Source organism: Chlorocebus sabaeus, chromosome 11 (assembly GCF_047675955.1).
Source record: "Chlorocebus sabaeus isolate Y175 chromosome 11, mChlSab1.0.hap1, whole genome shotgun sequence".
Taxonomy (NCBI): domain Eukaryota; kingdom Metazoa; phylum Chordata; class Mammalia; order Primates; family Cercopithecidae; genus Chlorocebus; species Chlorocebus sabaeus.
Window position 1 is genome coordinate 51076829 of NC_132914.1, and position 21917 is coordinate 51098745.

At 44.7% G+C, this 21917-nt stretch overlaps 1 protein-coding gene across 42 annotated transcripts in view; it reads left to right on the forward strand.

Annotated features, from left to right (window-relative positions):
• Positions 1–3811: 3811 nt before the first annotated feature.
• The window catches only part of PCBP2 (poly(rC) binding protein 2), a 29149-nt gene continuing 11043 nt past the window's right edge, over positions 3812–21917 (forward strand). For 2 of the 42 annotated variants that reach the window (XM_008003447.3, XM_037997008.2), the window contains exons 1-13: positions 3812–4063; positions 6423–6567; positions 7044–7067; positions 7158–7190; positions 7605–7721; positions 11343–11474; positions 13105–13233; positions 14642–14716; positions 16908–17000; positions 18082–18123; positions 19358–19430; positions 19944–19982; positions 20922–20977. In XM_008003447.3, the coding sequence (XP_008001638.1) occupies positions 6499–6567; positions 7044–7067; positions 7158–7190; positions 7605–7721; positions 11343–11474; positions 13105–13233; positions 14642–14716; positions 16908–17000; positions 18082–18123; positions 19358–19430; positions 19944–19982; positions 20922–20977 (882 nt within the window). In that variant the 5' untranslated portion in view covers positions 3812–4063; positions 6423–6498. Of the gene's footprint in view, positions 4064–6422; positions 6568–7043; positions 7068–7157; positions 7191–7604; positions 7722–11342; positions 11475–13104; positions 13234–14628; positions 14717–16907; positions 17001–18081; positions 18124–19357; positions 19431–19943; positions 19983–20921; positions 20978–21917 lie in introns of all 42 variants that reach the window. The other 40 variants (XM_037997033.2, XM_037997009.2, XM_073020807.1 and 37 more) reach the window with 29 other exon arrangements.

Here is a 21917-nt window from a genome sequence, read left to right on the forward strand (position 1 = left end):
TCCCTGGTTCAAGTGCTCCTCTCACCTCAGCCTCCCAAATAGTTAGTACTACAGGTGTGTACCACCATACATGGCTAATTTTTAATTTTTTGTAGGGACAGGGTCTCACTATGTTGCCTAGGCTGCTCTCGAACTCCTGGCTTCAAGTGATCCTCCTACCTTGCTCTGCCCCCAAAAGTGCGGGATTACAGGCATGCGCCACCATGCTCGGCCATCCCTCTGTTTTTTGTTTGTTTGTTTGTTTGTTTTTTATTATTTCTTTGAGATAAGGTCTTGCTTTGTTGCCCAGGCTGGAGTGTAGTAGCACACTCACAGCTCACTGCAGCCTCGACCTCTCAGGTTCAAGCAATCCTCCCACCTCAGCATACCTAGTAGCTGAGACCACAGGTGTGCACCACCATACCTGGCTAACTTATTTATTTATTTATTTATTTTTGAGATGGAGTTTCGCTCTGTTGCCAGGCTGGAGTGCAGTGGCGCAATCTCAGCTCACTGCAACCTCCGCCTTCCCAGGTTCAAGCAGTTCTCCTGTCTCAGCCTCCCAAGTAGCTGGGATTACAGGCACCTGCTGCCGCTCCCAGCTAAGTTTTGTATTTTTGGTAGAGATGGGGTTTCACCATGTTGGCCAGGATGATCTCAGTCTCTTGACCTTGTGATCCACCTGCCTCGGCCTCCAACATGCTGGGATTACAGGTGTGAGCCACCGCGTGTGGCTACCCTTAAATATTTCATCATGTACATCCTAAAAACCATTTCTTTACATAACCATGGTTCCATTATTACACTTAAGAAAATTAAAAATACGGCCGGGCGCGGTGGCTCAAGCCTGTAATCCCAGCACTTTGGGAGGCCGAGACAGGTGGATCACGAGGTCAGGAGATCGAGACCATTCTGGCTAACACAGTGAAACCCCGTCTCTACTAAAAAAATACAAAAAACTAGCTGGGCGAGGTGGCGAGTGCCTGTAGTCCCAGCTACTCGGGAGGCCAAGGCAGGAGCATGGCGTGAACCTGGGAGGCGGAGCTTGCAGTGAGCTGAGATCCGGCCACTGCACTCCAGCCTGGGCGACAGAGGCAGACTCTGTCTCAAAAAAAAAAAAAAAAAAAGAAAATTAAAAAATACTTCCTAATATTATCATTCAGATAATGTTTGAATTTTCTTTTCTTTCTTTGAGACGGACTCTCACTCTGTCACCAGGCTGGAGTGCAGTGGCTAGATCTCGGCTCACTGCAACCTCTGCCTCCCAGGTTCAAGCCATTCTCCCGCCTCAGTCTCCTGAGTAGCTGAGACTACAGGTGCATGTCACCATGCCCGGCTAATTTTTGTATTTTTAGTAGAGACAGGGTTTCACCATGTTGGCCAGGATGGTCTTGATTTCCTGACCTTGTGATCCACCTACCTCGGCCTCCCAAAGTGCTGGGATTATAGGTGTGAGCCACTGCTCCCAGCTAATGTTTGAATTATCTCAGTTGTTCCTTAAATGTCTTATGCAGCAACTTTTTTTTTTTTTAAACCAGGATCCAGGCGGGGCACAGTGGCTCACGCCTGTAATCCCAGCACTTTGGGAGGCTGAGGCAGGCGGATCACGAGGTCAGGAGTTTGAGACCAACCTGGCCAACATGGTGAAACCCTGTCTCTACTAAAAATACAAAAAATTAGCCGGGCTTGGTGGCAGGTGCCTGTAATCCCAGCTACTCAGGAGGCTGAGGCAGGAGAATCACTTGAACTCGGAAGGCGGAGGTAGCAGTGAGCTGAGACTGTGCCACTGTATTCTAGCCTGGGCAACAAAGCGAGACTCCATCTCAAAAAAAAAAAAAGAAAAAAACCCGGGATCCAAGCAAGAGCCACATATTATATTTGGTTGTTATTGCCTTAAGCATTTTTAAATTCCTGCTTTTGTTTCATTTATTTACTAATTAAGAGATGGGTCTTGCTCTGTCACCCAGACTAGAGTACAGTGGTGCCATCTTAAATTCCTGGACTCAAGTGATCCTCTCACCTTAGCCTCTTGAGTAGCTGGGACTATACAGATGCATACTACCATGTTCAACTAAATCTTTTTTTTTTTTGAGACAGAGTTTCGCTCTTGTTGCCCAGGCTGGAGTGCAATGGCACCATCTTTGCTTACTATAAACTCTGCCTCCTGGGTTCAAGTGATTTTTCTGCCTCAGCCTCCAGAGTAGCTGGGATTACAGGCATGCGCCACCACACCTGGCCAATTTTGCATTTTTAGTAGAGATGTTGGTCGGGCTGATCTTGAACTCCTGACCTCAAGTGATCCATGTGCCTCGGCCTCCCAAATTGCTAGGATTACAGGTGTGAGTCACTGCACCGGCCAATTTTTTTCTTTTTTTGTATTCTATTGCTTTTTTGACAAGACTGGCTAGCTGTCTTGTGGAATGTTCTGGATTTGCAAAATATCTCCTTGGGTTGTATCAAATTTCCTATAAATTGCAAATCAGATCTAATGGCTTGATTAGATTAAGCACTTTTGGCAAGAATATTTAATAGATGATGTGGTGTACTTCTTGTTGCATTTTTCCAAGGACCACACGGTGTCAAAGTTGTCCTACTATGAGTGATGCAGTTTGGTCATTTATGTACTTGGGTAAGGTGGTAACTGCTAGATCTCTCCATTTGAAGTTGCTTTTTAAAATTTTGTTATTTTTGCTACTCGGTAGGCTGAGGCAGGAGAATCGCTTGAACCCAGGAGGTAGAGGTTGCAGTGAGCCAAGATTATGCCATTGGACTCCAGCCTGGGCAACAAGAGCGAAACTCCGTCTCAAAAAAAAAAAAAATTGTTATTTTTGAGACAGGCTGCAGTGCAGTGGCCATCATCATGGCTCACTGTAGCCCAGACCAGCAGGGCTTAAGTAATCCTTCCACCTCAGCCTCCCAAATAGCTAGGACCACAGGTGTGTGCCACCACAGCAGCGAATTTTTGTATTTTTAGTAGAGATGGTATCTTAAACTCCTGAGCTCAAGCGATCTGCCTGCCTCAGCCTCCCAACCACTACCCCTGGCCCATTTGAAGTTACTTAAAAAAAAAAAGAAAAATATTTGCAAATTTGTGTGGTGATACTTGGTGTCATGATAATATCCTGTTCCCTAACAACCTTTCTCAAAATTTTGATGATTGATACACTTGCCTGAATCAATTATTTCATTCTGGGTTGCAGAATCGTGACTTTTCAACTCCCATTCCTTCTATTTCTTTCATTCCTTCTACATTTATTCATGGAACTCTTTAAAAAAGAGCTTTCCCTTATCAGTTACAGATAAACTACACACAGTTCTTCCTAAAAGGAAAGTTAAATGCTTAATTCTTTCCTTTTAGGAGTAAGGAGTTGATACAATGGTCACCTCAAACGTGGAAAGGTAGTTTTCTTTCCTTTTCTTTTTTGAGTATCCCTGTAGATTACTAGGATTTCTTCATCCTTTCTTATTCTCTTTCCACCCATCCTTTTCTCTACTCCACTTCTTGATCCATGGCGACTGCTCCGTCTCCGCACTAACGCCTGAACTTTCCAGTCAGTCCACTAGGGGCCACTGGTTTCCTTCCCGCCCCCACGCTTCCTCTCTATCGCAGTTCGCCGCTTGCTAGCAGCCGTTGTCTCGCTGGTGCTTACGCTGTCCAAGGAGCCACTCTAGGCTTTTGGGAGGCCGTCTGCATTGCGTGGGGAAGGTTTGGACGACGCAATCGCCTCGCCGGCCCCCGGGGCGGTTAGCGCTTCCGGGGTCGAAGGGTGCGCGGGGTTGAAAGCAGGCCGCTCCGCCCCGTCCCCCTCCCAGACCAGCAGAGGCAGCAGCCGGAGCAGCCGCAGCCTGCGCCCTCTCCCGCCCGCCCGCCCTCCGCCCGCCCGCCCGCCCTCCGCCGCCCTCCACCCGCCCCGGGGTCTCTTTCCCCCTTCCTCCTCCTCCTCCTCCACCCCCCCCTTCCTCCTCCGCCCGCCCGCGGGGCCCCCCTCGCCTTCCCGCCCGCCCCTATTGTTCCGCCCCCGGCCTCCCGCCCTTCCCCTTCCCGCCCGCTCCCCTTTTCCCCTCAGTCGCCTCGCGCCTGCAGGTAAGCCTAAAAATTTCCCCTGCGCCCCCAACTATGGCTACCATTTCCACTTTCATCTTCTTTCTTAGCCGGCTCGGGTCCTAGTAACGAGCCCCGGTCTCGCGTAGTCCCGCGTGAGCGCTTACCACCTCACTGTGCCTGGCCGGTCATTCACGCGAGGCCGTGGCTCTGGCGCGGCCTAGTAGGCCTCGCGCAAGGCCTATTCCCCCCCTCCCCCCGCCTTTTCCCGGTGGCGGCTGCGCAGGAGTCAGGGAGGGCGCGCGCGCGGTAGGGGGGGCGGCGGTGGATTTGTTGGTTGTGGGGGGTTGGGGGAGGCGATGGCCGGCTTGCTGGTCGGGCGGGTGAGCGCGGCTCCCCGCGGGGGTCAGGCGCTGGCGCAGCCACACGAGGAGGCGCTACTAGTCCGGCCCCTCCCCCTGTATCGCAGCGCCCCCCCCCGACCGAACCGTTTATTTTTCCCCCCTCTTCTAGTCGAGGGAAGGGGGGGCTTTTTTTCTTAAGTGGAAAATGCTTGAATGACCGAGGGGAGAGTGGGCTGCGGAGTTAAAGAAAGGGTAGACGGGCTCCCAGTTGCCGAGTTAATCAGGACGTTTCTCCGGGTAACGAATTTTTAAATTACAAAATGCCTGCCGGTGTAAACCCAGACCGAGCTATTTATGGAAGGGGTATTGGACAGCAGTATTAGCAGCTGGATTGCTGGAATGGGGTACATTTGTCTTGACCTAGTCAGGAGGGAAATTTGACAGATTTCTTGAGTTGTTTAGATGGTTTGGAGTTAAAAATGCATCTTTGTACTTTACCTCGAGAAATGGCTTCAAATAGGTTTCCTTGGTTTTTGTTTTTGTTTTTGTTTTTTTGCCTTTTCGAAGTTGCGTTATTGTGATATTTGTAAAGGGCTTCTTATTACATCTGCAAGGGGATAAGGAATTAAACTGCCAGATTTTTACCATGCCTTATTAAAAAAAGAAAGTCATTCTTACAGACCTAACGCTTCTTCCCCCACCAAGCATTATTTTTCCTTGAGTGAAAAGTATTGAATTCTGGGATTTTGCCAGCAATTAATTGTATTCTGAAAAAGGGGAAATGATGTGCTTTGGGGATGCACTTATATAATCACTTACATTCTTGGAGTAGCCAGAGGACAGTTTGCCATATACAGAATGGTGTGACAGCCACTTAAGCACCTAAGATATTTAGGGTATGGGCTTTGTGTTAGAGGAAAGTTAACACAGTGGCTGGTTTTGTGAAGGAGGGAATCTAGCTGTGGGAGGAGAGAGATGACATGTTGAGTTTTAAAAGGATGGATACTTAAAATGTCATTGGGGACATTCTACAACTTGGGAGACGTCCTTTTTAAAGCTGTCACGATTAGGTGCTAAAGGAGGTATTGAAGGCAAAGGCATACCCAAAACCAAATTTTCTTTCTACACGTAACTAGTTATTCTAAAGCAGAAATGTTAGGAACAATATTAGGAATTGTTTCATAGGTGGGAAAAGGGCCATCCTGTATAGGAAAGGTACACTGCTGTTGTTCCTAAAAACAAAAATAAAATTTTAGCAATGCCAGTTTTATTTTGATTGTTTTGTTTGGAAGGAAACTGAAGATTTAACAGACTTGAAATAAAAACTGGATGGTAGACAAAAAAGCAAGGAAGACATCTCAAATCTGAGTAACGAGTTGGAAGGAGGAATAGGAGAAAAGGACTCAAGTGTACTTAATGTATTGAGTCATTTTCTAAAGGGGAATATGGAACCCCAGCCTGCATGAAAGTCATCTCAGATAATGTCTTTTCAGTGAGGATGTTGATCTAAATCTTTTAGAAATCATTTGGTGTTAGCCATCAGCATTTGAAATTTATAATGTGGGATATATCTCAATTTCGTTATCTAGAAATTGCTACTACGAAGAAAATTTACATGTGTTCGCTCTAGTTTTCAACTTAAACTGCTCCCCAGCAGGGAGACAAAAGGTCATTTGCCCTCACTGTAGTTAGTTGGAAGTTTGCTCATGATTTCCAGGTGTTTCTGAATTCTTTGAAGCTTTTTCTGCTGAAGGACAAGTGGTGCACGTTCAGCAGTTCCCTTAGAACCATTGCCAATTGAAGGAACCTTCTTCATCCCGAGAGTCAGCGGAAACCCTATCATTAATGAGAGGAACTGGAAAATTGCCTTCTATACTCTGTAACAGAACCTGAACTGTATATTTTGTCATGCAGTTGTGCTTGGTGTGTATATAAGTCTGACATACTGTCATTTAAGGAAAAATGTAAAGTAGAAAATATTGATAAAGTGAAAATAATTTGGGAAATAATAATCCTGTTGTTTTTCTCCTCTGATTTTGGTCATGTTTGCATTTTAGTTTTTGGCTTTCACTCCCTACCAGTGACCAAAGACTTGACCACTCAAAAGTCCAGCTCCCCAGAACACTGCTCGACATGGACACCGGTGTGATTGAAGGTGGATTAAATGTCACTCTCACCATCCGGCTACTTATGCATGGAAAGGTATGCTCCAGCTTGGGAAATTGGGTCATAGTAACTGCTAGGGGAGGGGCCAGGAAGAACAGACATGCATCTTGGAGCTCATCAGATTAGCACTGTGGGGCATCTGGCTTTAGCACATTTCCCTAATGGAGTAGATGTGAGTGTAGTGGGAAAATGGACAGACTTGACTAGGAAGCTCCACTGAGCAGGAAAGGCTTAATTAGAGGCTGGAGCCAAAAACTGTCTCATACCTGGATGGTAAGGTTTTTCTCATGGAGATTGCTTATAGTAAGTCCTCTCCCTCCAATAAATCTTCAAATCTTTTCATTCCTTTGGGGGTAATAATTAGCATAGATAGCAGTCTGTCAGCTGGACAGTTAAAATTCCTTTTCGTGGTGAATACTTCATTAGAACATGTAGAGAAAGGAAAAATAAAATATATTTTTAAAAAATACTTTAGGATTTCCTCTTACTGATGTTAGTTTTCTGCATTGCAGGAAGTTGGCAGTATCATCGGAAAGGTAAGATAATTTCATTTCAACTTTAATTACCATTTAGTTGTTCTGGGTTGAAATAGCCGTTGGAGCTCATGCTTGACTTTTCCTTTACAGAAAGGAGAATCAGTTAAGAAGATGCGCGAGGAGGTAAGTTATGAAAGACTTTGAGATTGTTAACTTTGGGAAGTAACAAAACCTTTAAAACAAGTGAAAATTCTTTTTCAGAAATTAGGGAGGAAAGTCTCAATAAGGGAAATACGTATTTTTTTCCAGCCTGGTTATTTGTAATGACAATCTGGGAAGTGTATTTTTTTTTTTCCCCTATTCGGGAAGTGTGGTTTTGACAAGTCATAGAATTCGTTCAAGACTTAAGGCAGCTGCTCTAGGCTATATTTGAAGATAGACATGGAGCAGCAGTGTTTGGAATGATGCTGACTTTGCGTTGCATCAGGATCGTGTACATTGGCAGTTCCTTGTCCCTTTTACAAGGGACTGTAGATCCTGTACATACTCAGATCTTATTGTCTCTTTAACTTTTATTGGCTCTTGTTTCCTATCTAGAGTGGTGCACGTATCAACATCTCAGAAGGGAATTGTCCTGAGAGAATTATCACTTTGGCTGGACCCACTAATGCCATCTTCAAAGCCTTTGCTATGATCATTGACAAACTGGAAGAGGTTTGTTGTCTCCCACTCCCTCATTCTTCGTTTTTAAGTGCTTCCAGAGAGCTTGTTGATTTTCTAAGAGCTTTTTAAATTTTAGGACAAACTGGACCATGAGACTCCGTAAATGGGTCCTTAGCTTCCTGTAGCCTGCCACAAAATTCAACCATTTGTAGGTAAAAAAGAGTCACTTGAGGCTGGGCGCGGTGGCTCGTGCCTGTAATCCCAGCACTTTTGGGAGGCTGAGGCGAGCACATCACGAGGTCAGGAGTTAAGAGACCAACATAGTGGAACCTTGTCTCTACTGAAAATACAAAAATTAGCCAGGCATGGTGGCGTGCGCCTGAAATCCCAGCTACTCGGGAGGCTGAGATAGGAGAAACGCTTGAACCCAGGAGGTGGAGGTTGTGGTGAGCTGAGATTGCACCACTGCACTCCAGTCTGGGCAACAGAGCAAGACTCCATCTCAAAAAAAAAAAGTCACTTGAATCATCAAAACAGTTTGAGTTTTGCCACGGACTTAACGTAAATAATTTGCATGAAAAGCATCTGTTGAAAGTATGCCATTGCTTTGGTAAAAGGCATGAGTATATACCCAACTGATAAGGTTTACCTGATGTTATAAACACAAACAATCTTGCAATCCTGATGCTCTTAGGTTAAAAAGTCAATCTGTTAACATTGTATCAAAAAGTTGCTCTTAGGTTAAAAAGTCAAATCTGCTAACACTGTGTCAAAATTACACTTGTTGGGAAGAGACCTAGGTTGTCAGAATTGAAATACTCAACAGCAGCGCGGGGCGCGGTGGCTCACGCCTGTAATCCCAGCACTTTGGGAGGCCGAGGCGGGCGGATCACGAGGTCAGGAGATCAAGACCATCCTGGCTAACATGGTGAAACCCCGTCTCTACTAAAAATGCAAAAAACTAGCCGGGCGTGGCGGCAGGCGCCTGTAGTCCCAGCTACTTGGGAGGCTGAGGCAGGAGAATGGCGGGAACCCGGGAGGCAGAGCTTGCAGTGAGCCGAGATCGCGCCACTGCACTCCAGCCTGGGCGACAGAGCGAGACTCTGTCTCAAAAAAAAAAAATAACAGCAGAGGTTTTATCAAGAGGAAGTTTTTACCCCGCCAACCTTCAGAGGCTGAGCTATTGTCCTGGGTCTTGTATCAGTCCCTCTCTCTCCCCCTTCTGCAGTAATGCAGCTAATTGTGCAATTGATAGGCAGAGGAGTGCTGCTTCCTTGGTGGTTGGTACTTAAATGGTGCCTGACATCTTATCCTTGCCAAGATTAGAAATGTTATCTTTTGACCCCCAGGGTCCAGAACTAGAAGTTCTAGAAGTCCAGAACTCATGGTTTAAAAAACACGTTTTATTCTTGTTCAAGTTCAAGAATTAATTTGAACTAGTTCTTTTTTATACGTCATAGTATTTAATTTTTTTTTTTTCTTTTTAGGCAGAGTTGTGCTCTTGTCACCCAGGCTAGAGTGCAGTGGTATACCTGTAGCTCACTGCATCCTCCCAGGCTCAAGTGATCCTTCTGCCTTAGGTTCCTGAGTAACTGGGCCTACAGGTGCATGCCACCCTGCCTGGATAACTTTTTAAAAACCTTTTCTTGTAGAGATGGGGGCTTGTTATGTTTCCCAGGCTGGTCTCAAACTCCTGGCCTCAAGTGGTCCTCCTGTCTCGCCTCCCAAAGTGTTGGGATTACAGAGGTGAGCCACCATGCCCAGCATGAACTATTTTTTTTGTTTTGTTTTTTGAGACAGGGTCTTGCTCTGTTACCCAGGCTGAAGTACAGTTGTGTTACCTTGGCTCATTGCAGCCTCAATTTCCTGTACTGAAGTAGTCATCCCACATAAGCCTCCCCAGTAGCTGGGACCACAGGCACAAACCACCATGTCTGGCTAGTTTTCGTGGGTTTTGTAGAGACTGAGTCTCCTGTGTTGCCCAGGCTCATCTTGAACTCCTGGGCTCAAGCAATCCTCCTGTCTCAGCCTCCCAAAGTGCTGGGATTACAGGCACTAGCCACCAGGCCAGGCCTTTATTTTATTTAAAAAAAAAAAAAAAATTGTAAGCTAGAATATGAACTGTTTATTTCTTAACCAAGGAATAAACATGTCCTTGTCTTTAGAGGTCTTAACTGCTTAAGCAGTTTCCAGGTCTCTAGTTATCAGCCTAGAGATTAGGCTAGTAAGTGATATTTAAACCACTTAATCTTCAGAAGGCTAAATTTAACTAGATTAAAACCATGACTTTTTGGATGCAGCATGTGTTTATGGGAAAGAGTATAGGCTTTGAACTGATACAGTCAAATCTACGGGTTTGTTTGTTTTGTTGAAATGGAGTTTCCTCGTCACCCAGGCTGGAGTGCAATGGCGTGTTCCCGGCTCATTGCAACCTCCGACTCCTGGGTTCAAGCAATTCTCCTGCCTCAGCCTCCCAAGTAGCTGGGATTACAGGCGCTCACCACTACGCCCAGCTAATTTTTGTATTTTTAGTAGAGATGGGGCTTCACCGTGTTGGCCAGGCTGGTCTCAGACTCCTGACCTCAGGTAATCCACCTGCCTTGACTTCCCGAAGTGCTGGGATTACAGGCTTGAACCCCACTGTGCCCTGCCTGTTTTTAGTTTTCTAACAGGGTAGAGTTGGTGTAAGTAGGGTTGTATTGTTTTATATCTACCTTTTTTGTTTTTTGTTTTGTTTTGTTTTGAGATGGAGTCTGATTCTGTTGCCCAGTCTGGAGTGCAGTGGTGTATTCTCAGCTCACAGCAGCCTCTTCCTCCTGAATTCAATTCTCCTGCCTCAGTCTCCTGAGTAGCCTGGACTACAGGTGCATGCCACCACACCCAGCTAGTTTTTGTATTTTTGTAGAGACGGGCATTCACCATGTTGGCCAGGCTGGTCTTGAACTGCTGACCTCAGGTGATCCGCCCACCTTGGCCTTCCAAAGTGCTGGGATTACCAGTGTGAGCCACTGTGCCCGGCCTGTTTTATATTTTTTCTTAATATTTGATTTGATTTAATTTTTTTTTTTTTTCTTTGAGATATTCTCACTCTGTTGCCTAGGCTAGAGTGCAGTGGCACAATCTTGGCTCACTGCAACTTTGCCTCCTGGGTTCAAGTGATTCTCCTGTGTCAGCCTCCTGAGTAGCTGGGATTACAGGTGCCAGCCACCATGCTCGGCTAATTTTTGTATTTTTAGTAGAGATGGGGTCTCGCTGTTGGCCAGGCTGGTCTTGAACTCACTGACCTGAAATGATCCACCTGCTTCAGCTTCTCAAAGTGCTGGGATCACAAGCATGAACTACCGTGCCTGGCAGTATTTGATTTAATTTTGACATCACCTTTTTTCCCCATTGCCTGGCCAGTGTAACCGCAAAATAGATTATCACTTTTATCCCTACCAAGTACATTCCTTCAGGGTGAAGGAAAATATATTTATGGCTAATTCTGAAGAATTTTTTCAAGAGCTTTTATCGGTACATCAGAAATAGCTTGAGAGGGGCATGGTATTGGAACTTTTGTCTACGGTAGGTTATGACCTCACATGTCCTTACGAGATCAAGGGTAAGTGGTTCTTTACTGGCAGTTATTGGTTTCCAGGGATCTGCTTATCCTGGTGTTCTTTCTTTCTGTAGGACATAAGCAGCTCTATGACCAATAGCACAGCTGCCAGTAGACCCCCGGTCACCCTGAGGCTGGTGGTCCCTGCAAGTCAGTGTGGCTCTCTCATTGGAAAAGGTGGTTGCAAGATCAAGGAAATACGAGAGGTTAGTGACTTTCGTGCTACTTTTAGAAATGTTAAGTATTTGTTCCAAATTGACTCTTTGTATGGCTAGGAAAAGTTAGCAGTGAGATGAAGATTTTTGTTGAAGTAACAGTTCTAGAGGATTACAATGTGATTGTACTGAAAACTATCTTGCAATATAATTATTTTGCAAAATTCATAAAGTGGAGTCAATCAGAACATGAGAAAGTTAATCAGAATTTCCAACTATTACATATAACATTTCTTTTCTTTTTTGGCAACTTTTCCATGAGGCTACATAGTTCTTTTTCATGTCTCAAGGGATGAGTTTGCAGTAGTAGCAACAGTTTTTCTATTTTTTAATTTTAATTTTTATTATTGTTATTTTTTACATGGTCTCACTCTGTCTCCCCAGGCTGGAGTGCAGTGGTGCAGTCATGGCTCACTGCAGGAAAACATCGACCTTCCCAGCCTCAGGTGATCCTCCCATCTCAGCCTCCTAAGGAGCTGGGACTGCAGGCTCCTGCCACCACATCCAGATTTTTGTATTTTTTTGTAGAAAAGGTGGTTTGCCATGTGGCCCAGACTGGTTTCGAACTCCTGAGCTCAAGCAATCCACCCACCTCAGTCTCCCAGTGTTGATACTACAGGCTTGAGCCAGCACACCTGCTTGCCTACAATGTCATTTTTCTTGACCAGGCTTATAAACAGCAAGGAGAAAAATAGGAAGATGTATTGGGAAATAGATGTAATTCTACTTTTTTTTTTTTTTTTTTTTTTGAGACCAGGGTCTCACTGTCACACAGGCTGAAGTGCAGGGCATAATCATGATCATGGCTTACTGCAGCCTCGACTTCCTAGGCTCATGTGACCCTCCTACCTCAAGCTTCCTGAGTAGCTGTGACCATAGGCGCACTCCACAATGCCCGGCAAATTTTTTTTATTTTTTTATTTTTATTTTTTTTGGAGACAGGTCTCACTGTTTTGCTCAGGCTGGTCTCCAACTCCTGAGCCTCATTGATTTGACTGCCTTGGTCTCCCAAAGTGCTCGGATTACAGGTGTGAGCCACCTTGCATGGCCCCTACTTCCTGTTTAACTGTGGAAGTTACATTGAATTGTGGAAGATTTTAATTGTATTTGGATGTTACTGAATGTGTTGGAATGAAACTCGAATGGCTGCTTGAGTTTTTGGGAGTGTATTGTACATGGCATGACAACAGAGATCTTCATTTTGCTAATTGCTGTATTCCAAGCACTTGTCCTGGTACCTGGCACATGAATGGCCTTGATGTAAATATTTATTCAGTAAGATAATGAAAGGTGGGTGATACTTGGTGGGGCTTTTGCTTTGCCCAGAGGAACTATCATTAGTTGAGAGGAAACTATTTAGAAGGACCTTTTGCTTGAGAGTAGGTTAAATTTAGGCTGTTATTGAGGCTTATTCTTGTCTTTCAGTGGCTAATTTATTTTTAACTCTAATTCGTTAAACAGTTCTATGTGGAATAAGGGAAGAGTGGGACAAAGAACTAAAAGGGAAGATTGGAAATGGATAAATATCCATTAGAGTTTTAGACTCTGAAATTGCTGTTGGGAGGAATTGGAAAAGCATGAGCTGTTTTTCTCTGATTTTGAATTTCTTTTTACTCCAAAGAGTACAGGGGCTCAGGTCCAGGTGGCAGGGGATATGCTACCCAACTCAACTGAGCGGGCCATCACTATTGCTGGCATTCCGCAATCCATCATTGAGTGTGTCAAACAGATCTGCGTGGTCATGTTGGAGGTAAGCCCTCAGGCTCATGCTGAGAATGGGGGGAGGGCCATTCTGGGGACAGAGGGACTGATCTATATTTAGTAAGACTAGAATTAAGTGAAGCTGTTAAGGCTTCCAGTGGGGGTGGGGGTAAAAGGTTCCCTGAGTTCATATTTTCCTTCCCCTAGCTTTGACTTTTCTTATGGTCTGTGAGCAAAAATAGAAACTGCTAAGCAGCAGTGATCTTTGGTTCACAGCAGTTGTGTACCAGAGTCAGAGGGGGAAGATGCACTGCATGGACTGAGGGGGCCACAGATGTATTTGGGTTCCTGAGTAGCTGAGTTATTACATTTTGAATTGCTGTATTTTGGTTACATGGAAATTAGACATGTTCTTTAACAACTTGTCACTTTGTAGGAGGGTATTCTAAGTGTTATAAAGAGTAGAAAAACGTATGTATGATGATGTTTCCGAATGACTAATGAGGTCCTCATTATATACTATTATTCTATTAAAAGACTAGCAAAATTCAGGAAAATTAAACCTTTTCAGATTTGTGATACGGAGTTGGTTTCATTGGTGAGAAATGAAACTGGAATTTTTTCTTTCTTTTTTTATTGTGTGTGTGCGTGTGTGTGCGTGTGTGTGTGTGTGTGTGTGTGTGTGTGTGAGAGAGATGGGTTCACTGTCACCCAGGCTGGAGTGCAGTGGCGCGATATTGGCTCACTGTAAACTCTGCCAACCAGGCTTAAGCGATTCTCTCACCTGTCTCCCCAGTAGCTTGGTCTACAGGCATGCGCCACCACACCTGGCTAATTTTTTAAATTTTTTGTAGAGATGGGATTTTGTCATGTTGCCCAGGCTGGTCTTGAACTCCTGAGCTCAAGCCATCCACCCACCTCAGCCTTCCAGAGTACTGGGATTACTAGCATGAGCCGACACACCCGGCCTGGAAACTGGAATTTTCAAGTAGAGATTAGAAAAACCTTGATTGGGCCTTTGCACTATTTATAGATAGTGTCTGTATTATTCTGGACATAACTCTTGAGTATTTTACTTCCAATTTTGGCTTTATTTCCTATTCAGGCCAAAAAAAATTGTGAGATACTAAAAATTACCAACTAAAATGTATGTGTTCAACAGTTTTTCATGTTCATTAAATTTATCTAAAATTTTGGAAATAGTGCCGAAGATTATTACATGGACATCTCCCTTGATGAGAATTAGTTTGAATTGTGTAGTCCTTGGATTTACTGCATTAAAGGCAGATAACGTTTAGTAGATGATTTGAGATTAGATCTAGCCAGAGACAATTTGGTAGGTAAAGAGATGGAAATAGTTTTTAATTTAACTGACCTGTGTGAGCTAAAGCCACACAGCTGAAGCAGCTTTGAAACCTTATCTCTTTTTGTTTTTTTCCCCTCTGACTCTCTCCCAGTCCCCCCCGAAGGGCGTGACCATCCCGTACCGGCCCAAGCCGTCCAGCTCTCCGGTCATCTTTGCAGGTGGTCAGGTAAGAAAATTCTTATTGGTGGGCTAGAATGAACAGAGATTATATATGAAATGTCAACTTTGCCAGCATCACACCAAGCCACTCTGCATGCTTGCTGAAACCTATACTCTGGCCATAGTTTGACCTGCTTTTAGTTTTATTTTTTGTACTGGAGAAAGCTGAATGCCTTAATTTTTAGCAGGCAATGGAAGTTTTGTAGGCACTCGGAAGAGGTAACTTACTTGGTTACTTAAGGCGGGTTGGGTTAGAATATAAGAGTTGAATTGCCTCACTGTCTCTACTTCTCTCCCTGTCCCCACCCCATCCATGTTTTATGTGTGTGGGGTGATATTTAGAGGTCTAAATAAATAAAAGGTAGCAAAGAATCGGACCTCTGAAGGAGATTCTGGATGGTGGTCTCAAAATTTGGGGGTCCTGAATTTGAGTGTCCTACAAACTTCCCCTTCCCTCCACCTCACCTCCCCTACTCCTACCCCTTCACTCCCAAACTCCAGTGTGTTGTCCCCTAGGCTCTTAACCTCATAAACACTGGTTTGAACCCACATGGCATAACTGAAATCAGCTGGGGTAAGAGTTCAGTGTGCAAGAATAGAAGGGGGTGAGCGTGTTGGACTGTGGTGCTGTGACATTTCGTGTTAGAGTAAGAACACCAAAGCACCACCATGGCCTCTCTCTGCTCCTTCCTCATCAACCTAAACTCTTGATCTTTGGCACATGGACTATTCTGAAGTTAGATTATTATGACAGAAGCATTGATGAGGATTTAGTCCTATGCTCTGATTGTATTTGAGGAGTAGGTAGGTCAGGTTTTAAAATAGAGTCGGCCCTTTGTGGGTTCCACCTTCAGCCTACCTCAGATCAAAAGTATTCAGGGAAAAAAATGGGTGGTTGCATCTGTACTGAATATGTACAGGCTTTGTCTTGTCATTAAACAATACAGTATAACAAATATTTACATAGCATTTACATTGTATTAGATATTATAAGTAATGTAGAGATGATTATATGGGAGGATATGCTTAGGTTATATGCAAGTACTATACCATTTTATGTAAAAGACTTGAGTATCCATGGATATTTGTTTCTATGGGGGGATGCTAGGACTAATCTCCTACCGATAACCTAGGGACAACTGTATTGGGATTCAGGTTGAAATAGTGACTGATTTTGGTAGCTGCCTAAGCAAGTGCATTGCTCAAAACACCTTTTCCCACTTGGGGTTGGTCTGTTACAAGCATATTTAGTTAACTAGTTCCATCTTATTTGCGTTTGATCTGGGAGCCATTTAGAGGGCAAGCATAAACTTGGGAGTCCATCTCAATCACATTCTGTTGAATTGGCATAAAAATGAACAAGTTTTTAGGGATTTAGTTTGTTGTGTAGTTACGAGAGTTTTCACAGGAAGGTCGGTTATGTCACAGTGTTAACCTGGAGTCAGTTTAGTACCTTACTTTTAGACAAGTACAAACTGGTTTGGTCAAAGGGCGCTCAGTCTAGTTAGAGTTGGGCAGGATAAGCAAAGACCCAGAGTCTGTGTAGCCAGAAGGGGTTAGCCTTAGGAGTTTTTCCTTCCCAGGAACTCCAGGTTCCTGCTCTTCTGGATTCTCCCACTCCCCCTTCGGAATAGAGAGTCCCATACTGGGTGGCAGCAATCCTCTGTACTTCAAATTCTTCCTTCACTTCCTTTTTTTCCCCCTCCCCATCACACCTCCCCCTTCATACCTCTTTGCTTCCCTACCCTCCCTCCCTCCCTCCCTTCCCTTTATTTAGTTGATGGACCACCGTCTAAAAACTTGCAGTTTCTTCTATGAGTGGCCCTGTCATGGATCGTTCCCACAGGCCTTTTTAAATATACAATGTCCACAGATGGACCTGTGTCTTTTGTTCCTTTGTGGCAAAGTGGGCTCTGTAGGGGTTCAATTTAATCCCACACTGACCAGGAGCTGGCATCAGCTCTGTTGCCCCATCCCTTCATTCTTACTGAAAATAGCCCAATTGTGCAGTGTGAAATCTGCCACTAGGTAACTTTTTTTTTTTAATTCACTGATTACAGCTCGTTTCAAATTGTGTCTGAGCTCCTTTTTAAAGGAAAAAGGAAAAAAATAAACAACTTTTTTTGTGTGAATTTCATGCTGGTGACAAGGTGCCGGATTGACAGCCCTGGAGACTGAAATCCTCTATTTATCCACAGGACAGGTACAGCACAGGCAGCGACAGTGCGAGCTTTCCCCACACCACCCCGTCCATGTGCCTCAACCCTGACCTGGAGGGACCACCTCTAGAGGTGAGAGGGGATGTTCAGTCTCCAAGGCTCACTCAATCCTTCCGCCTCAGCCGAGACTGCCAACACACGGGGGGCCAGTGGCGCTGGTGATTTTTGGTGCTGTGGACACCACCTGTCCACGGGGACCTGGACTGACCCCCCCAACCTCATTTCACCCAGGCCGCGTAGCCCACCAGATGGTAACACCAACTTTTTTTTTTTTTTTTTTTTAATTTTTTTTTGTTCAACCCCTCTTCCCCTCTCCCACTCCTCCCACCCCATTTTCACCTTCCTTCCACCCCCACCTGGGTGTACTTTTGGGGGTACTGGCCACTGTGATGTGAGAAGCTTCACATCCTGTTAACCAGCCACCCCTTCCTTCCCCTCCCTCCCTGTTCCCTTTTCCTTTCCTCCTGTTCCCTACCCCATTGCCCTGAAGACCCAGCTCCCTTTTTGGGAGGTTATGTTGTGGGGGGAGGAGGGCATAGTGGGAGCTGCAAGTACCTATGGAGGGGAGGTGGGAGAAGACAGGAATTAGAACACAGTGGTTTTTGTTTACCTGTGATCAGCTCCCTAGTGTTAGGGACTCAGCTAGCATCCAGTGTTCTTAAGGTCTTTAGGCAGATAGAAAAATAAGTTGCAGAAAGGGAAGTGTTACAAAACATGCCATGTAGGTTTGTGCAGATAGAGATCTTCCACATCACCACAATTGGTAGAAGGGTTGGGGTGGTGAGGGAAGAGATCATTATTCCTCTGGGCTATCTTGTATACAGCGAGGAAGAGTGGGGCTTGGTCAATCGAGGCGTTGCTAATCTCACTTCCCACATTTTCATTAAGAAACAGTTATGTATATTTTGCCTTTGATTGCAGGGAACTTGGCTATCTTTATAGGATCCCTGGAACAAAGTCATATTTAGGTTTCAAAGAAGGCCAATTTGGGTCTGACTGTATTTGTGAGATTCCATCTACTGCCTCAATCTCTGGCCTCCCCCATTCTGTAGTTCAACTCTGGCTTCCTGGCTAGTTGAAATGTCTTTTTCCCCCCCACTGGGTGGCTGTCCGTGATTGGTTTTTAATAGGAACTGTTTTCCTCCTTTTGTAGGCCTATACCATTCAAGGACAGTATGCCATTCCACAGCCAGATGTAAGTTTTGTTTTCACTTCTTGTTTTGAAAAGCTCCCTCTCCCATCCAAAATTGTCTCACTCCTTTCTCCCAAGTAGCCAGAAGTGAGTTGGGTCTTCAGCATTTGCAATATTAAGTTGTTTTCTTCACAAGGTCAATCCCATATTTCAGCCCTTTAATCAGGGTAATGCCTTGTTTGCCTTTTAACATTTAACCCCTGAAATTTAATTCAGCATATTAGCTTCTCCTTTCCCCCTGTGTTTCAGATTACCCTGGTTCTAAAAGGGAAATGTTCCGTGGTATACTGTGATTTGTTATCTCAGGGCACAGTTTAAATTGATATTGGGACTGTACTTCCTTGCATGCAGTTCTCTTTTCCATGAGGGTAGTGGGAGGTTTGGTTTGCCTTTGGGAACTCCTCAGTCTGAGATGACAATATCAAAAGTATTTGGAGGGATGGGGAAGGGGCTTATGTTACACAGAGAAGGATAGGAACCTGAACATTTCAGAATTCAACTCAAACGTTTCTTGCTGCTAAAACCTATTTAAAAGTGCTGGTATTTAGACTTCAAGGGCATTTTTTTTCTGCACTTTTATTCTTACTAACGTTTCCAGGTGCTGAGCATTAGGCTTGGGAAATTGAGTTTCAGTCTTGGTTAGTGGTAGGCCCCAGGAGAGAGAGAAGTAGATGTGAAGAAGGATTATTTTATGACAGGACAGTTTATATAGATGAATAAAAATAGCTGTAGTAGTCAGTGGTGGCGGTGATGGGACTAAACCCAGTACGGTTTCTACACCTCTCCTCCTCGCAGTCTCCCTGCCCCCCTCATCTCCTTCCCTCTCCCCAATACTGATGAAACCCTGCATGGTGTGTTTTCCCTAGCACCACTGCACAGTTTGTTTACCTAGCCTGTCTGTGCTTGTTCCTGCGGCAACTGTTGCAATGGCTGCAAACTACCTTCATTAAGTAGCTCCCAAGGGGATGGTCGTTGGGCAAGTGCTGTTGCTTTTCTATTCGCACACCCAAAAGGCATTCATTCTATTCTTCCAGGCACCCTTTCTATTTCTAACCCTTACCCATCATATTCTGCCAATCCCCAGGATTGCGATGCAAGCCCCATCCCTACCCTCTGTTGTAGTTTGAGTAGTAGAGTCAATTTTGGGGATCAGGACCTGCATTTTCAAATTTGAATGTGCTTGAGCCCTGGCTTTTTTTAAATCTTCTAATGCCAACCTCCTGTTTCCTCCTTGCAGTTGACCAAGCTGCACCAGTTGGCAATGCAACAGTCTCATTTTCCCATGACGCATGGCAACACCGGATTCAGTGGTATGGATACCTCAGTGTTTATTTCTGTAAGGTGTAGTGCAAGAGAGAGGCCAGTCCCAAGGTCTCAGCTTGACATCTGTTTAAAACAAACTTCGTTATCCAGCATCCTGCTGGTTTAAACTTGCCTGTCTACTATGGCTAAGCCCAAGGAGGTAATGTGTTTGTTAACGTGGTTTTCATTTGGGGTCAGTTATTCTAAAAGAAAAAAAAAAAGCCCTGGAAGGTTTGGGGGTGAGGTTTGGGGATGCTTGTCAGGCAAAGGGTAGGCTGATATTTCTTTGAGCCCATCCTGACTGCTGCCCCCTTGATCTGATCAGCACCCCCTTTCTCTCCGCCAGCAATTCACAGGCTTGGGTAGAGACCATCCATTTGTGCCAAATTGTGTAGTGTTTTTTTGTTTTTGTTTTTGTTTTTGTTTTATTTCTGTTTTTGGGGCTTTTCTGTATAAGGAATAACTTGTCCGATAGGGTTAGGATGAGACCACCAAACTCATTTTCACTTGTATCTTAACAGGCATTGAATCCAGCTCTCCAGAGGTGAAAGGCTATTGGGGTAATGATTAAAAAAAAAAAAATCTGTAGTATTCTACTGTTATATTAATAAACTGGTGGGAGTCTTGTTTCACTGCCCATGAACCATACCAGCAACATGCACATGGCAGAGAGGAGCTGAGAGAGCGAAGGGGTGGGCCTGGTGCCCCCGAGGGTCCCTTGATGGATCTGGCCCAACCCCCTTCTAAAAATGATGAGACCAGCAGCCATAGTTGAGATCAGGAGTAAGATTGAGTATTAGCCAGCTGGCCTGGTTCAGTCCAGGTGGTGTTAAAGATGGGTATGGGTATTTGCTGATGGGATTTTTTTTTTTCTTTCTTTTTCTTTGGAAAACAAAATGAAAGCCAGAACAAAATTACTGAACAAAAGACAGGGACTAAATCTGGAGAAATGAAGTCCCCTCACCTGACTGCCATTTCATTCTATCTGACCTTCCAGTCTAGGTTAGGAGGATAGGGGGTGGAGGGCCTTAATCTGATACAGGTATATTTAAAACAACTCTGCATGTGTGCCAAAAGTCCATGGTACCCATTAACAGGCATAATATTGGCACTGGTGCTAGTGAGCATCAGGTGAGATGCAGTTTGGAACACAACAGCAGGATAGGGGTAGAAGTACAGAAGGACTTGTTTAGACATTGGTCCTCTTTGAGGATACCACACTCCCTTGCCCTTGCTTCCATCCCCCGTCCCTAATAGGCTGGGCTTTGCAGGAAATGGCATGAAATCAGCTCTTCTGAGTGTACAGAAGAACCTTTCGAGCATTATTTCTACACCCTTCTTCCCCCTCTTTCCTCTTTGGAGGCTTCCAAGTTAGTGATGAATCCCAACAGCCAATGATGCTGGGTTTCCAGTTTATTTCCTTCTGTTAGTTTAATGTGCAAGTCAGTGGGGTTTTGAATGCTGCGCATTGAATTTGCTTGCTCTCTTCTGTCTTTTAGCAGGTTTGGATGCATCTGCTCAGACTACTTCTCATGAACTCACCATTCCAAATGATGTAAGTGTAGTTAGGTTGTGTAGGATGAAAATGAGAAAATTGACTTTAAAGAAATAGATGTCGTTTCAGCAGTATCCTGCTACCTTCCCCCCCCCCCCCCCCCCCCCCCCCGAGACGGAGTTTCACTCTTCTTGCCCATGCTTGAGTGCAATGGCGCGATCTACTCGCTGTAACCTCTGTCTCTGGGTTCAACCGATTCTCCTGCCTCAGCCTCCCGAGTAGCTGGGATTACAGGCATGTGCCACCGCGTCTGGCTAATTTTGTATTTTTAGTAGAGATGGGGTTTCTCCATGTTGGTCAGGTTGGTCTCGCACTCCCTAGCTCAGGTGATCTGCCCGTTGTGGCCTTCCAAAATGCTGGGATTACAGGTGTGAGCCCCTGCACTTGGCCTACATGTCCTGCTACTTTTAAGCCCTAGGGAAAGAAACTGGGAATTTTATAATTTTATCTTTATTTTTGTTTTTGTTCTTCATACCCCAAGAATGGAAAATGGGAATTTTGAGATACAAAAATAAGTTGATTATAGTATGTAGAATTGTGATGAGAGCTATATAGTATGTAGAATTGTGGTGAGAGCTATGATAGAATTATTGTGTGAGGTCTGACAAGACAGCAGTAACTTTTTGTTGACAATAGAAATTCCTAGCTGGATGCAGTGGCTCATGCCTGTAATCCTAGCACTTTGGGAGGCCGAGGTGGGCTTATCACCTGAGCTTGGAAGTTCAAGACCAGCCTGACTACCATGGAGAAACCCATCTCTACTAAAAATACAAAAAGCTGGGCATGGTGGCACATCTCTGTAATTCCGGCTATTTGGGAGGCTAAGGTAGGAGAATCGCTTTTACCTGGGAGGTGGAGGATGTGGTGAGCCGAGATAGTGCCATTGCACTCCAGCCTGGGCAACAAGAGTGAAACTCTTATCTCAAGAAAAAAAAAAAAG